The sequence below is a fragment of the Spermophilus citellus genome (genome assembly GCF_964194105.1).
Source record: "Spermophilus citellus genome assembly, chromosome: 10".
Taxonomy (NCBI): Eukaryota; Metazoa; Chordata; class Mammalia; order Rodentia; family Sciuridae; genus Spermophilus; species Spermophilus citellus.
Window position 1 is genome coordinate 25,714,473 of NC_138197.1, and position 18,283 is coordinate 25,732,755.

At 33.6% G+C, this 18,283-nt stretch overlaps 1 protein-coding gene across 16 annotated transcripts in view; it reads left to right on the forward strand.

Moving 5' to 3' along the window:
* WNK1 (WNK lysine deficient protein kinase 1) overlaps positions 1-18,283 on the forward strand; it is a 142,598-nt gene that overhangs the window by 79,347 nt on the left and 44,968 nt on the right. For all 16 annotated transcript variants that reach the window (XM_081311644.1, XM_081311645.1, XM_081311652.1 and 13 more), the window contains exons 5-8: positions 12,278-12,366; positions 14,160-14,379; positions 15,413-15,749; positions 16,491-16,678. In XM_081311644.1, coding sequence (XP_081167770.1) covers positions 12,278-12,366; positions 14,160-14,379; positions 15,413-15,749; positions 16,491-16,678 — 834 coding nt within the window. The remainder of the gene's footprint in view (positions 1-12,277; positions 12,367-14,159; positions 14,380-15,412; positions 15,750-16,490; positions 16,679-18,283) is intronic.

Here is an 18,283-nt window from a genome sequence, read left to right on the forward strand (position 1 = left end):
CTGAAACCCCAGTTTATCACCATCATCTAGGAAAATGACAGGAAGTCTGAAATGAAGAGGTAAGGGGAGATAACCAAAGTAGATGAATTAGAGAGATAATTTTTTGTGTGAATTAAAATGGAGTTCTTGCCGTGTGCAGTGGTGCATGCCCATAATCCCAGTGACTCAGGAGGCTGAGACAGGAGGATCGAAAGTTCAAAGTCAGCCTCAACAAAGATGAGACGCTGAGCAACTTAGTGAAACCCTGTCTCTAAATAAAATAAAAAATAGGTCTGGGGATATGGCTCAGTGGTTGAGTGCCCTGAGTTCAGTCCCTGGTATCAAATAAAATAAAATGGAATTCTTTTCTACTTTTATGAAAATAACTGCCCAGTTTAAGTACATGTATTTAAGTTGAGATTTAACAATATCAGACTAATCTTGAGGTTAAATACATAACTTTACATTTTAGGACCATAACATTTACAATTTTTATCTGGAAATCTTCATGTTTTATTCACTAACATGGAATACAATCACACTTATTTTCTAATATATTATTAATGGCCCTTTTTGTACTGTAATACTTGAGTAATTGCAACAGACTGTATAATCCACAAAGCTTAAAATATTTACTATTTGACCCTTAGTAGAAAAAGATGATGAAACTTTCTTTGATGGAACTTGATTTTAAAAGACTAGTATCACTGTTACCATATTATTATAGTGTCTAATCTGTGTTCAGTTGTTTAGCAATTTTTAAAAATTGAGATAGTATTCCTGTATCACAAATTTATTCTGAAGTGTACAGTTTAGTGGGTTTTAGTGTATTTGCGATGTTAGGCATTCATCAACACTAATTTGAGAACTTTTTCATCACCTCAATTAGCAGTCATTCCCTTTCTCACCCCCTCAAATCAGCTCCTGGCAACCACTAATTACTTTGGTCACCATGGATTTGATTTGCCTGTTCTGGGTATTTCATATAAATGAAATTATATGTGTTTTTTTTTCTTTCTAGTATCTTTCATTTAGCATAATGTTTTCAAAGTTCATCCATGTGGGATTCCTATTTATGGTTGAATGATGTTCTGTCAATAAGGTATACTACATATTTATGTAGACAGAAATCACAATACCAGACCTTAAACTATACTACAGAGCTATATATAGTAATAAAAATGGCATGGTAGGGGGCACCAAAATAGACTTGTAGACCAATAGTACAGAATAGAGGACCCAGAGATAGACCCACATAAATTTAGTTATCACATACTACACAAAGGTGCCTGAAGATAGCCTATTCAACAAATGGTGCTGTCAAAACTGGAAATTCATATGTAGCAAAATGAAATTAAACCTCTATCTCTCATCCTGCACAAAAATTAACTTAAAGTAGATCAAAGACTTGGGCTCTAGAACAGAGACCCTGCGGCTAATAGAAGAAAAAAATAGGCCCAAATCTTCACTACGGCTGCCTAGGATCTGACTTCCTTAACAAGACTTAACAAGACTCCTAAACCCCAAAAGTAAAATCAATAATCAATAAATGGGATGGATTCTTGTCAGCAAAGGAAACCATTCTAAGTTAAAATTGGCTTGCCTTTGGGGGTTTGCAAAGACTACACACACAAACATCATCAGTGGTGAGACTATTGACAGCATATTTCATCTGGAATTTATTTATGTACCAAGGAGAAGTTTAAAAATAAATTTAAGGGAACATTGACTAGTGTTGACCTCTTAGCCATGGAGTACAGGTGAGAAGCCATAGATGCCTAAAATTTCTATGAATACATGGGTTAACTAAAACCAAGACTCTCCATCAATGTTGAAATTTGCTCTTGGGAGTGCAAGGCAAGCACTCTACCACTGAGTCATAACCCCAGTCCCCAACATTTTTACTTTCTACACGTTTTTAAACGTCTGGTGTATGCGAAGATAGCCAGAATCTTGTATGTGCTTTGCAATTCACTCTGTTGCATATGAAAAAATTTGGCTTTATGCACATATGTTGTTAGGAAACAAAGTACCTTCTAGGCTACCTGAAAGGATCTTGAGGACCTTCAGTGGTCTTGATGCCACACTTATGAGAATGGTTTTAGGTCTTTGCTAATTCCCAGATCAACAGAATTAGCATCTCAGGGCATTTGTATTTAATGTAAAATTGACCCCATCCTATAACTTACAGTCAAAATCTTCATTTTACAAAGTCCTAGGGTGGTTCTTGTGTACATCAGAATTTTGAGAAGTATGACCTGGGTAAGCAATTCCTCATGGTCCTTTCCAGTGTACCTCCACCCTTTTTTAAGTACTAGGAATGGAACCCAGGGCTTTGCATGTGCTAACAAATGATCTACCATTAGCATTTTTGTTTTTTAATGTAGTGCTGGGGATTGAAACCAGAGCCTCTCACGAATACCAGGCAAGCACTCTACCACTAATTGCATATCAACCCTATGTACCTGATTTTTATAAATGAAAAGTAAGCTACATATTATCATATTATCATGTATCATGACAAAATGTTAATAAATTGTTTAATCATTCATAGAACCTTTTTGCTAGCAATATGTGACTAAATTGACTTTAAAATTATCTTAAAATTGTGTTTATATATAATTGCATTTTTCCTGCCTTATTCAATTGTTGGTTTTTATTTTTTTTATTATTTTATTTTATTATTATTTATTATTATTTTATTCCCTCATTTTTTATTGGTGCATTATAGTTGTACATATTGGTGGCATTTGTTGTTACATATCCATACATGATATAATATAACAATAAAATTTATCCAGTATCACTCCCTAGCATTCCCCCCCCCTTTCTGCCTCTCACCAGTTGGTCCCTTTCCTCTACTGTATTCCTTTTGATTTTTAAGATATACTATCTCCCACCTTAATTGTTGCTTTTTAAAAGCAAAGTAATAAGTCGAGCCTTAGAAAAGATGTGTTCTATCTCTGTTTTAATAATTATTATATTGATATTAACTGTTTCCCCACCACTAGAACTATGCCTCACAAGAACAGGTTTCCATTTTCCTCAGATCAATTCACTACTGCACATTGGACCCTGCAGAGGTACACTGTTATACAATCATATGTGATAGCATTGTAAATATTAATAAGTATGCATAGTGTGAGCCAAATGTTGCACTGAAACTTTACATATTATGTAGTTAAATTCTTTGAAGAGGGGGTAAGCACTCTCTACCATTTATAAATAAGTAGTCTGAGACCCTAGATGGTTGGCAAAAGATTACTTATCAAGATAAGAACAAGCGTTCTGGCTTCAGGTTGCCTGATTTTATCAAAATGTTATACTTAATACATAAATATGTGTTACAGTGTCACTGTGATCTGAGGACCCTTTAACCTGAGTAAACGCTGACGTGAAAGGGGTAAATATAGGCCATGTTTCTGGTTATATTTTGTAGTGCACTGATAATAAACTGTTGTCATATGAAAAACGCATATAAAACATAGCAAGTGCCATTGCATGGACTTATCAGTCAGTACTTGTTAAGTATTGCCATTATTATGGCTGGCATCATTATGACATGTTTTGTAGTGAAATTAAGTTGTATCTAGTCCTACTCTTTTAACTGGTGATATTCAGCAAATTGCATTAAATTAAATATGTTTGATGAAATTCACATGAAGTAAAGATTCAAATGAGGGAGAATGAGTTAATGTATATTTATATAATCTTCCCGTCAATCGCCTTGCACAGTACTTTAAAATGATATCTTATTTTAACTTTTGAATTTTGGTAAGTAGGTAACATCTTTTTATGGGTGAGAAAATAGAAGTTAACCATTTTGCCTAAGGACATGCAGGAGATCTCGATAATAATATCAGAAATGAAGGGACTTCAGTATGACTCTAATATAAACTTTTAACATTTTTATTCTTTAACTGTTCTTCTTAAACGTTTTTTCTAGGCCTTAAGGAAAAATCTTCTGAGGGAAATAATTTAGGGGATTTGGGTAACATAGATATAATAATGGTTACTGCAGTTTGCAGCCCTGTGTAAGGTTCGTGATCCTTGTTTAACACAGAAAAATAGCTTAGTTGCATACTATACTTGTGATCAGGCACTGAGATCTTAAAAATCTATGCCATTAGTAATAAGAACATCCAAGTTAGAGTAGCAGTGTACATTGCACAAGTTTCATCTGCTATTAACAGAATAAAAACTATAGTACACAGTGGCCTCAACTTTTTATATGAAAGATAGTCTCTTTGAGGTTGGAGCAATACACAGGCTTTCATGTATCCAGAAAGTAATGAGCCTTGGGGAATTAATCATGAGGCAAGCTAATTTCCTTTGATAGCGCTAGCTCAATTTGGTAGAGTTTTGTAAAGGCTTGTTTTCCAGCGGGATCATAAGGTATGTTCAAATTCCTGTAAACTAATGGTTCATACCAGTAAGAATCTGGTTGAGTCCAGCCCCTTAACAACCAAGTTAGAAATAATGGAGATTTTTTAATTACTTTGTTTGTGTAATTTGACTTTGTCACTGATTCAATTAGCCTTTGGATTGCAAGGTTTGAACATTTTGTCTGGGAAAAACAGAATTAAAGCTGTTAGGGTAAAATTCCTTTTAGTGTTTTATATAACAGATTGCAGTTCACCTTTCTTTTTTATATAAAAATAAGTGAAACTGATTCCTGATTAGATAAATTTTGGAAGTGGAAGAAAACTTTGTATTTATTTCTTTGCAAAAGCTACTTTGTGCTAGAAAAAAAAATATTGAAATTAGCTGAAAACATTCTTTAGAAAATTTTGTTCCTATATCTGTCCAATAATCTTGGAATGTAAATGGAAAAGAGAACTTTTTGTATCTTTGAAACATTCTAGGTGATTTCAGAGATATTTCATTACTGTGATATAAGATTAATGATTGTATGAGGTATCATTCCCAGTGCTTTAAGTTCTAAAGAACAGGTATGAAATTCTTATTTCAGAATTTCTCTGGCAAGCTGATTTTACGTATCAGCCCTGAATATTAATCAATAATTCACAACCAGTAGACTTTAGAATAAAAACTGACTAGAGTATAGAAAGATGGTCTTCATATTTAAATACATTTCAGCAGTACTGAATTTTTTTGGTAGTTTGGAAATAATTCACATGCTGAATGCTAAAAAATTCTTACAGATGCTTTGTAATTGCTAGATTTTCTTAGTGGACTGTATATGATTTGAGGTATAACTTGAAAGAAGCATAAGACTCAGTTGGCTTTTTAAAAGTGGGGGGAGGGAATAACGTATTTTTGTTGATAGGTGCATTAAATATTCAACAAACAAACAAGTAATCCATTTGAGTGGACTCCTTGGTGGGAAAAGAAAGTTTTTGTTTATTTTTGTCAGTACTAGGGATTGAACCCAGGGATACTTACCACTAAATTACATGCCCAAGCCTTTTTATTTTTATTTTGAGATCGGGTGTCACTAAGTTGCCCAGGCTGGTCTCCAATTTAGGAGACCAGTAGCTGGGATTACAGGCATGCATCACTTTGCTCCACTAAAAAGGATGTTCTTATTTGTGGAAACAGGTATCAGTTTGACTAGACGTATTTTGGGGAGGTAGGAGCCAAATTGTAAGGAGAAATTGGATTGTGAAGGCTTTTTATACCACGGTAAGGAATTTAAAAAGCATAGTAATAACATTGAATTTAGGCACTGGGAAATCTAGATTCTGCTTTTGGTTTTATCAATGAATAGATCCTTACCCACTGAATATTAGCCATATTTTTCTCATTCTATATGCTGAAAGTAATACAATGTTGTCAAATTAGGTGCCTAACACCCTTGAGAGTAGATCAAACTCTTAATAGTCACCAGTTGAATTAATGCATTAATTTTGACTTTGAAATGACATTAATCTTTCTGAGCTTACAATTGTCCCATTTGAATGAGGGTTTCTTACTAGATCTGTGATCCTGTGGCCATTTTGTAAATGTGAAGAGCTGTTAACCAGTTTTTTAGTAATGTGATGTGAATTAAATGATGTCTGATAATCTGAAGTCATTAAATGTCAGATGATAAAAAGGAGTCAGATGGTTGGAGAGTCACAATGTAAAATACAAGTTGGAGGTAGAGAGAATGGAACGAATGAGGCCCATTCTAAATTGATCTCACTTAGCATTTAGGACTTTGGTACTCATAGTTGTAATATGGGAGAAACGGTGGTTTTGAGAGTTAACAAAAAGGCCATTTTCCTTATTAGAGATCTTTGGCTGATAGGAGCAAGAGGAGTGCTAATAGCAGAACTGTTTACCAGATTTTTTTTAACATTTATCTTTGTTTCAAGAGCTCATTGACAATAGTAGTTCTTAAATATTGTGGGAAAAGCATCCAGGAATGATTAAAATTTCTATTCTGGACCATGAAAATGATAACATCATTCAAAGAAAAGGGAAAAATCCAGAGAAGGGCACTAACTTTGAGAGAAAGAATTCATTTAGACATATAAACTGTTATCTGTTTGTGAATGATATTTTCACTGTATCTGTTGAAAACTTAATTTATAGAAAAGATTGCTTTTATAGAATATAGATATTTGCTTCTATATCATAACCTTGTCAAAACTACACACACACACACACACACACACACATACCCCAACAACAACAAAAAAAGACTATAACAATTTGGTTCAATTTGGTCCTAGTTATTTCTTGCCTGGTAGAATTTTAAACCTACCTACATTTTTATACTGTATGAAGCAGGGAACAAACAAGGCACCTATTTTGTAGCTCTTTGATTTAGTCAAGTGTAGTCCTTAGCAGTCTTCCTTTTTGCCCAATACTTAACATCTTAATCTACTTACTTGTGTTGAGTCAGAGATCAGTGGCAGCTGCTTTGACAAATCATATTACAGTTAGCACATTTCCAGCCTTTGGACGTATTCCTGCCAGACTGCTGAAGTCTTAGCATCCATTGTCTTGATTGGGATTTAAGCATGAACAGTTATAAGGGATAGGGGGCAGGACTTTATTCTGTTGAACTTTACAACAATGCTTTCCCACCATCATATATATATATATAAAAGATGTCAATGGATTCTTTATTTACTTATTTAGTGCAGTACTGAGGATCCAACCAGGGCCTCAAACATGCAAAGGCAAGTGCTATACCAGAGCCACAACTCCAGCCCCACCCACCACCACTCTTTTTTTTTTTTTTCCACCACCACTCTTAATGCTATGAAGAAAATCCTTTCCTGAATCACTTAAAATCAAAGTAGTTTTTATATGGGTCTATGAGATCTTCCTGGCAAGTGAAAATGTTTTTATGCTTATTGAAGCCTTTAGTAGAAGAGAAAGGAAATAGAAAAATTTCTTGCCACTTTGGTTTACTAATAACTGCTTTTGGTTGTTGTTGTTGTTCCATGAGATGGAGGTAAAGCAGTTCAATATCTTCACTCCCACCACCCAGTACTGGGAATCAAATCCAGGGGTGCTTTCCAATGAGCTGTCTCCAGCTCTTTTGTTTTTTTATTTTGAGACAGAGTCTCATTAAGTTGCCAGGGTTGGCCTCAAACTTGCAGTCCTGCTTCAGCCTCCTTCAGGTGTGTTCCACTGCACCTAACTGATATCACCACTTTTTAAATTAGTTAAACAGAGGGTCTGTTATCCCTACTTTTTAAGTGAGTGTAAGAGATAAAATCTAGGTCATGTGACAGGACAAAGAACTCAACCCCAGTATTGTGATTCTTTGTCTAGTGTTCTTGTGGCTACATATTCTGAATTTACACTTTATTCATTGAATTTAATCCTCCTTTTATTTAAAAAAAAAAAAGCATACTTTCAAAGTGGATTTATAGTATATATACAGGTAAGCCTCCAAGAAAAGCTCTGTCAAGGAGGCAGAACCTGTGAATGTAGTAGGTGGAGCTCTGAGCAAATAAAAGTCTCATTTTGCTTGCTCAGGAATCTGTTGGTGTTGGAGGAGAAGCAGAAGCAGCAGTAGCAGAATAGTTTTCCTGCCATTCAGCATGTAGTTTTTGTCTACAAGGCCAATCTAAATAAATAAATTGTTGACTGAGCAGAGCGAACTCATGTCTGAGAATTGGGGAAACATGGCTGTTAAACAAGAAACTATGCTTCAGTTTGACTTTGCCGTTTGCCCTCCTTATGCTGTGGGCTAAGTGACTGTTAATTTACATCTTATCCATTTCCCCCTCATTTTTCTCTAACTGTAACAAGTCTGTTTTGCCTTTTCTGATGGATTTTACAAAGAAAGACTTTTTCTCAGTATTTGTCATCGTAAATTCTCATTGCTGCTGCTGCCCTCAAAAGGATTGTGTAAGTGAGGTGGGTAAGAATTTCCAAACTATATAAAGGGCATATTGTGGTCTCTTTAATATGTGTAGAAAGTTTTAGTTAGAATACTGAAATTGTTAACTTCAGAATACTTTTAAAAATACTTGTTCTTTGAATGGTTAGGAAAAGTTTTACTTTAATCAAGAGATACTAAATGTTATATAACATATTTGAAACTTAAGCTTTTGATAACATTTATCTTATATCAATTCTTTATGTACCCTTGATAGGGGTCACAGTTGTTCATTATTTTAATACTCCATTTAATGTGCAGAAGTTACCTTCTTTTTATTTGAAGAGTAAATAATTTTATGTCAGCTGAAAATATCTCAAGTGTGTATGCATTAGATATTCAATACATACTTATTTAATGAAGAGAGATAAGCTACTGACCCTGTTCCCCATACCCCATCCCCCAAAACAAAAGACATTGCTGCCTAAAGAGAGATCCTGCTTAGATTTCAAAAGTAAGACAAGAGTACATGTAGGGCCAGAGAGTTGCTGACTTAGAATGTGTCCCTAGTAAAGTTTAGTAGTTTTATTCTGTATAAGATTAGCCCAATTTATGTACCTTAGTATTCTTTCCAGTTTGTGTTTTCTAGTCTCATTCAGAATAGGTGGGTGATAGTTTGCTTTTACTGGTTAGAACAGGTCTGAATTGGGATGAATTGGGAAGTTGAAAGGGGGGGGAGTGGCATTTGGAGGATAGTGGGGATTTAAACTTATCTTTGTTGAAGTACATAAAGTAAAAGGAAGTAAAATGAAATTTTTATCATAAAAATATTTTTTTTTTATTGGCTTGTTCTTTCCAGTGCTTCAAATCATGTTTTAAAATAAAATCAACAAACCTGGCATGGTGATGCACTCCTATAGTTCTAGCAATTCAGAAGGCTGAGGCAAAAGGATCATAAGTTGGGCAATTTAGCAAAACCCTGTTTCCATAAATAAAAAGAACTAGGGATGTTGCTTAGTGGTAAAGTGCCCTTGGTTTCAATCACTAATACCTAAATAAATAAACTAGATCAACTTTTTAAAAAATCATCAGTTATTAAAAATACATGAAGTTCTCCTTTCTTCAGAAAAAGTATGATGATTATACAAAAAATGTTATTGTATCTTTTTTTAATATTTATTTTTTAGTTGTAGGTGGACCTAATATCTTTATTTTTATGTGGTGCTGAGGTTTGAACCCAGTGCCTTACATGTGCTAGGTGAGCACTCTGTCACTGATCCACAACCCCAGCCCTTGTATTATATCTGTATTTTCATCTTTCTGTTTTATTTTGTATAGTTCACTTCAGGGTCAGTGAAGTGTAGTATTCATTCTATACATTTTTCTTGAACATCTTTTAGTATGCAATTTATAAACTCTTGCTTATAAAATTATTCAACAAACCTCTTCTACGTTACTTATAATCCTGGTTTCTTGGTGGTAGCTGACTGGTAAAATTTTTTGTTAGATTTTTTAGTATCTTAAGTGGGTTGCAATAAGCAGTCTTAATATTTTTTTAAGGAAACAATGGCATCTAAATGTGTTGTATAGCATTGGTGTGGAATGGTCTATACTTAAATTGTGCTAGAGGCAAAAAAAAAGCATAAACCTCTTAGATTTGAGGTTATATTATGCAGTTATTGTTTTTGCTTATCTTCTACATATTGTATTTAACTAGGATTCCTATTTGTAAATAGTTTCTGTTTGTAAAGACATAAATATGTTTAAATGAATAGAGTTAACAAGAGGGTTATTTATTATTTAGGATAATCAAAGATAAAAACAGGTTCAAGAGAATTTTTACTTCCTTTTAACCTTAAGTAAATCATCTTATCTTTGCTGATTGCCTTTAAACTCAAAGGTGGTATTGGGTCAGCAAATTTAATAATTCAAAGAACTTTCAACCTACATATGACTTTAGGTTCCTGTTTCTGTTAATTTAGATAGGTATGGTGGGCAGATAGTGTGGCCATTTTCAGGACTATTTCTGCATGTTCATTTCATACTAAAGTCTTCTGTTGTTTATTTTGTCTTTCCAACCTGCCTGTGCTAGAATGAAACAAAAGAATTGGTATAAGTTTGCTTTATTAATGTGTTGAATTTTATTGTCGGTAGGCCAAATATATTCCCCTGAAATGTATGTGCTTATGGACGAATGGAAGACTTTTCCTCATCAGAGCCTATATTTTCTTAAGCCACTTTTTAAACTCTTTACATGCAAAGTTGAACTGTGTGCGACAGTCATTAAAAAACATGAAAACAAAATACCACCCCCCACCCCCACCCCACCCCTGGTACCAAAGAACTTTTAGATGGAACTTTCCTAAGAAGGAAAGTTAATAAGTTTGAAATACCAGGTTTGGTTTCTTAAAGCAGCCTTTAACTTCAGAAGCATACTTTTTTGTTTTCCTTAGAATTATGCTACAATATGTACAATTTGGAAAAACTTAAGAGCTGAATTTGGAAATAAAATTGAAGAAAATGCAAATAGTGATCTTTGTAGTCAATCTCAGAACCAGACTTTTTAGATACATGAATTTAACTAACTTTATGATCAGCTCTACTACAGTTCCTTGGTGTGAAAAGTTAGCCCTAGAGGTAAAATTCTTCAAATTAGGACTTTGGGATAACAGTGGATTATTGATGAGAATTACACAACTTTAGATACAACTTTGGTATTTAAGGACTTCAGCACTAACCATTTGGTGTATGGTTCCAGTGGATGCCTTAAACTGCTCATAGCATAGAATCCTATATATACTCACGTTTTTTCGTACATACCTATGATAAAGTTTAATAAATTAGGCAAGCAAAAGATTAATAAAAACTAATAAATAGAACAATTTAACTATGCTCTAATAAAAGTTTAATGAATGTGGTCTCTCAAAAGATCAAGATAGTATTTTCAGATTGTAGTGGATTTTATGTATCAAAGTGAAAAGACAAAGCCATGGAAAAGGGATACAATTGTATTTCATTTAGATTGAGCGATTATGTGTATTTTTGTGATTTACTAGATCGTTACTAATTTTGTTATACTATGTTTGTCCCTGAAATTATACAGATGATTAGAATTTATACATATTCAGTAAGCTTTTCTAAACATTCCCATTTAGGTTATCTATGTAATTATAGACTTACAGCACTGTTTAGTGTAGCTACTTTAACTCATGATTTATGTAGTTGCTAGGATGAAATGGGAGCAAATAATGAGATATTTTTCCCCCTTCACCCCATTGCTCAGAGAGTAGTCTTTTGTTCTTAGTATCTTAGATGTATCTTCCATACAATGCTAAAAGCTTTATTTTCAAAGAACTTATACTGTAGGAAAGTTCTAAACTATTACTATGATACTACTCATTATAATATTTACATAGAAGAGTAGTAGTGAGTTTCTTCTAAAACTAATTACAATGCTTATCTTTCTTGTGGATCAGATATATTACTTTTCAACTTTATATTTTACTTACGCAAGACAGTTTGCTCTTTACTTATGTCAAACCAAGACAAACCATAACTCCTTCTAAACTAGTTGTTTTTAAAAAGAGTACTATAATAATATAATACCTGCCAAGACTATGTGAAATCATATACAGATGCATGTTCAGTGTTCAAAATAATTAAATACTGTATAGAGTCGTGATAGCCTGCAAGATTGAACAAAACATCTAACCAGTTGGAACACTTAGCTTTCTTTTTAGCCAATAATTTCCTTTACTCAAAGAAAAAGATGCTATTCTAGCCTAAATTCTTTCATTGCCACATAATAAGTAAGTAAATGCACTCTCAAAACTTTCTTATTGTTTTCTTCTGAGTAGCTAAATTGCCCACCTTTTTTCCTGTAGGCAAATCAGAAAAAAAGCCAGGATGGTAAGAGGGCAACCTAGTAGAATTTAAGTGGAAATTTTAAAACAAAATTCAAAGACCCTGCTGTCATTAATGTGTTTCTATGGCAATTTGTATGGTTTTCAGGGAGTGAAGCCAGCCAGTTTTGACAAAGTAGCAATTCCTGAAGTGAAGGAAATCATCGAAGGATGTATACGGCAAAACAAAGATGAACGGTAAGATTAGGTGTTGCTTAAACAGACAACTAAAACATAATGTTCTGATTATAAAACTTAATCTGAAGTGTATTTAATTCTTAGGATTAGTTTTTCCATTTATGCCATATAACCCTTTTTAAGATAGGGTTCTTTCTATTTAAGCTATTTAAATTCAATATGCTAGAACAGTTTACAAATACAAGCCAGGTTTAGTGGCACAGACCTGTAATCCCACAAAATCCAGAGGCTGAGGCAGGATCACAAGTTCCAGGCCAGAGCAACTTAGTGAAATCCTGTCTCAATGTAAAATTTAAAGGGGCTGGAGGTGAAGCGCTTGCCTAGCATGAGCAAGTTCCTGGGTTAAGTCCCTAATGTTGCTAAAAACAAACAAAGGTTTAGTGGAGTTTTTAAGTAAATCAGAATCACCTTAAACATAGTTTAAACATTCTGTTAGAGTCACATATAGCAAATAACTATACTGTACTAATGCAGCAAATCTGTTCCTTAGTCCTTTATCCATTGAATTCTAAACGATATAGAACAAAGACTTGGCACTTTAAAATCAACTCAACTATGCAGTGCTTGATTTCTTGGTATTGTGCCAGAATTAAAGAAGAGCAAAACATCAGAATTCCTTTGAGTAAAAAGAGAAGACTACTAAAGGCTTAGGAGGACATCTACCTTAGTCATTTGTACTAACATAGAGGAGTGGCAAGTATCTGATCTCTCATGTAGCTGATTCATCACCCAGTAGGCATGACAAGGGTCCAATATCTGTTTTTGAAAACTGATCTACCTTCATCGTCTCTCCATACCCACCAAAAAAGAAAAAGTATGCCAGCCTAAGACATATCAATTGTAAATTGAACATAATTTACCTCCTGAAGAATGGGAGCAATCGAGTAAATCAACCAAATTAAAAGAATTCCATATCTTTACTTTTCTAGTCCTATTTTCTTTTTTATAACTTTGTTATTTGAAAGAATTTAACATGATCTTTAATACGTTTTAATAGATATTTAGTTTAAGTTTCTGTTTTCATATTCACTGAGTCCTAAAATCTCTTTTAAGACCTTTCAATATAAACAAAGAAATATTTGTTTCGCATCTTAAAACATATTACTCTATGTCTTTTCTGAATGGACTAGTTTATTGGATTACTGGTATTTGGAAACCATTTTATCTAAAGAAAACTGTTTCACAATCAGCTTTCTTGCTTGCCTAGTCCACAAATTATTGAACAAGAAATTGGAAGAATTTGTTGAATAGGTAAAAAGTTGCTATAGTCAAAGGTACCAAACTAGAAATCAGAGAATTTTATTCTGGTTTTGATTGTATCATTTACAACTTCTAGAACTGTGAGCAAGATTCTCAACTTCTGAGCCTTCATTCCTAATTGTCAGGAAATAATCTCTTATTGGATATTGGGCAAGGTTCTACAAAGGATTTTTTATTACTTATAAAATACTATATATATTGTTATTGATATTTTGAATCTTTGATATTCTGTGCATTATTTGCCATTGCCAGTATACTATAACCAAAGGGGTTAGATAATTTGATTTTAAAATGATCACTCTCAGTTCTTTTGTTTATAAATCAGATTGTTATGATGTCTTATCATTTAAGAGTACAAATCTATAATCACCATTCAAATAGACTAATGAAGAAATGCGTTATTAACCTTGGTTTTCTATTCAGTTTTTTTCTTATCAACAACAATAATCAGCCACATTTGAAAATTATTTTTTAAAATTAATGACATTCTGTTTTTCTTTGTTTTCTTTCTTTCTTTTTTTTTTCTTTGGAAGATATTCCATCAAAGACCTCTTGAACCATGCCTTCTTCCAGGAGGAAACAGGGGTACGGGTAGAATTAGCAGAAGAAGATGATGGAGAAAAAATAGCTATTAAATTATGGCTGCGTATTGAGGATATTAAGAAATTAAAGGGCAAGTACAAAGACAATGAAGCTATCGAGTTTTCCTTTGACTTGGAGAGAGATGTACCAGAAGATGTTGCTCAAGAAATGGTAAATTGGCGCCGATTGGCCATTTAAAAGTTAATGTAGATTTATATAAAGCAGTTTATGGAGTGTCATATGTGACGTATCTCATTAACATAAAATTATCTTGGCCCCAAATGCTATCTTTGAAATAATAGGATTTTCCTGTGATTTTTTTTTTTCTTTAAATCCCTTTTTTGTGCTTTTTGTGTTGTTACTGGTAATGGGTGTTGAACTTCATAGACCTTTTTTAAAAAGACGTTTTTATTTGAGGAAATTAGAGATGGATAAGAAAGAATGAACTAGAATATATTCTGAAGTCTATAAAGTTGAATGACTTCTAATTTGTTTAAGATCCTTCAGTTAGAATGAAAGTTATGTTTCTAAATATTGGATCAGTCATTAGATAAACCTTTACAAATAGACATAGGATTATAAACCATTTTTTGTTATGAAAATAGTTTTCAAGATCAGTTGTTAATAGGTATCCTTTGGTTGTATCCTTATTTGAAGTATGTCAAAAAGACTACTTTTCCAAGTAGAAACCCTTCAATTGAGGCTTGCTGCTTTGCCTAATGTCAGCAATTATCATGCATCTTTCAGTAGTAGTTACCTCTGAGAAAAGGAGTCAGTATGAAAGAGATACTTAAGAGCTTTTTGGTCTTTTGAAAACCTTTAAATATTTGCCACATTTGTTTTATCTGTATAAGTGGTTGTCAGGTGAAAGGAAGTAATAGCAACACGGGTTAATAATTATTACATGTGAAATGGTAGTAGTGAATGGAAATGAGTACCATACTTGTTTATTCTCCTCATTATTTTAATTATTGTAAGTACACCCACCTGTGAATTTCTACAAAGATGGTACATATTCTTTGAGTATGTACCATGATGGTGGGGGATGTATACCGCAGATCAGTCATTTCACAGTTTGTTTAAGACTAGTACTGAAATTCCTTCTCCTTCTTATCCACTTTTCTACATCACATATTTCATTTTGTTTTGAGATTGTTTTCTTTTGATAGCCTGTTTTTCTCTAACACCCTTTTTTTCCCTGCAGGTAGAATCTGGGTATGTCTGTGAAGGTGATCATAAGACCATGGCTAAAGCTATCAAAGACAGAGTGTCATTAATTAAGAGAAAACGAGAGCAGCGGCAGTTGGTTCGAGAAGAGCAAGAAAAGAGAAAACAGGAGGAGAGCAGTCTCAGACAGCAGGCTGAACAACAATCAAGTGTTCCTTCCCAGACAGGAATCAAGCAGGTCCCTTCTGCTAGCACTGGTATAACTACTGCTTCTGCCACTTCAGCTTCAGTATCTACACAAGTAGAACCTGAAGAGCCTGAGGCAGATCAACATCAACAACTACAGTACCAGCAACCTAGTATATCTGTATTATGTAAGTATTTTGGAAAGAACACAAGATATACTAATGATGCTCCTAATTGACTCTACCCCCATCCCCACCCCAGCAGCAAACCCTCCCATGTTGGAGATCAAACCCAAGGCCTCATGCATGTTAGGCAAGCTCTACCACTGAGCTATATTCCCAGCTCCTGACTTTTTATCTTTAAGGTAGTTGTCATTTAGCTTCTCTTTTTATTTTTATGACTATGACTAATGAAATAGGATGGACATTGAGAAGATTGATTAGGGTATAAAATAATTTTAAAAGTTTCATTATCTTGGAGGTTCCAATTTCTAGATTTCCATATCTCAGTTTCTTAAAAAATTAAATTAAATTAATGAAGAATGAACAAGTTTAGCTACTTAAAATTGTGTTCTTCTGGTTTAGAGCTTTCAGGTAAGTTAAATAGCATATAGACTGAAAACTAATGAGATCAGTAATCATTGATTGAAAATCCACAGGTCTCCATATATGAGACTGAAAATTTAATTAATGTTCCATTTTCCCTTACGCTTCAGATAAAAGACATCAGAACTTGTCTTCCATATGGGTCTCATAAATTCAGAAGTTTACATAAAACTGTGACTGCTATTCATTTTTTAATTTAGTGACGATTTCTGGAAACAGCCAATTCATTGTAATACGGTGAGACTAAAATGTGATAGGAAAAATTTGAGCCTCTTTTTTATAATTTGTCTTTCTGTCTGTTTTTTGGTGATGTCTCACCTTCAGCTGATGGGACAGTTGACAGTGGTCAAGGATCTTCCGTCTTCACAGAATCTCGAGTGAGCAGTCAACAGACAGTTTCATATGGTTCCCAACATGAACAGGCACATTCTACTGGCACAGTCCCAGGGCATACAGCTTCCATTGCCCAAGCACAGTCTCAGACCCATGGAGTATACCCACCCTCAAGTATGGTAAGTAAATGCATAAGAGAGAGTAATACTATAATGAAAGCCTGTAGAGAATCTGTTAAATTCTGAGTCTTTACTATCCAAATAGCAACTTGTCTAAAATAGAAAACATAAATGGTCTTTAGTCAGCCCTCCATTTTCATGGGTTTCAATTGGTAGGTTAACTAATTAAAATGTTTTTTTAAAAAAACCATTTGTCTCTGTACTGGTGGGTCTTGGAACCAATCCCCTATAGATACTGAAGGATGACTGTTTTGAAAGGAAATTGGAGTAGATGAAGCAGGGTAAGATGTATACATTTATGTGTAAGAATTAGTTAAACTCCCTTCGTGAAGCATCTATGTATAAGATTTAGTCTGCATTTGATCAAAGGCAGTATTCTCAGCATTTAAGACTTAAAGCTATTCAAAGCAGCATAAGCTAAACATACAGATGGTTTGGGGGTGGGTGATGAGAGTTTTTCAAAAGCTTCTTTATGAAAATAACTACAAAGTATTTTCTATAAGATTTCTTACTATATAAAAACAGGTAAGAACTTCAAATCATTATAGAATGTTGCATGTGAGTACTCTAGAGTAAAGGAATCCTTTATTTATATTACCATTTAATTTAGCGCTTATGTTTAGTTACTTATCAGTTGCAATGCGTGTTCCTGCCTTTAAAGTCTGTGTTGAACACAAGTTTCTTTCCCAATGTTCATTTGCTTTTATCTTTATTTGGTATCTTGTTTTATACTGATTTATTTTCAGGATCAACTTACAGAGGGCATTTTCTAAAATAATTTATGCTATGTGTGTGTGTATATATACACACACCATTATCCACTCTTGTTTTTCATGTAGAGAATGTTAAAGTAGCTCATCAGATAATACCCCATTTCTTTGGTTGCCTCTCTGTGAAGTCTTCAGAGAGGAAAACAAAATACATTTATCTCCCTCAAAAAGGAATTGAGTGACTGGTCATTTTATAGCACTTATTTATCAAGATCTTTAAGCAGACTGATTTTTCCCCCTTCTTAGAAAGCTTTTAATCTGAACTTTGTGGAATTCTTGCTCTTTATTAATTGAAAATCTTTCTTTGAAAACACTTCTGTTTACTCTGGTCATTTATGCTGCAGCTTGGAATAAAAGATGTTTATTTGTTTCAGTATCCATTGATCAGTCCTCTGGCTAGGTCTGAAGATGAATGGCCACAATAATGCAAAGAAAACTACTAATGTACTAATTTTTTAACATTTTTTAAAAAATAATTAGGGTAGAAAAACTTTTAAGACTACATAGAAGATATATTTCTGTGTTCTGGCCGATATTAACTATCAGCATTTCTTATCTTTTTCTACTTTTGCTCTGATTGATTTTTTTCTGAACCATAATTCACAAACAATCAAACTTCAGTCTCTTGGCTTTTCTCATCCCAGAGTTCTGAACATTGGTCTCTTTTAGACAAGGAAATGCAATAATCATTTGTAATGATATTAAGCATTTAGACACTAACATGCTTTTATTCGCTTTTCCAAAAGCAGACTACTTCTTGCTTTTGAATGACAATAGTCTATGGAAGTATTATGATGATGTATTAAGGATTTGGGACTTTTAAGAAATTTTTATA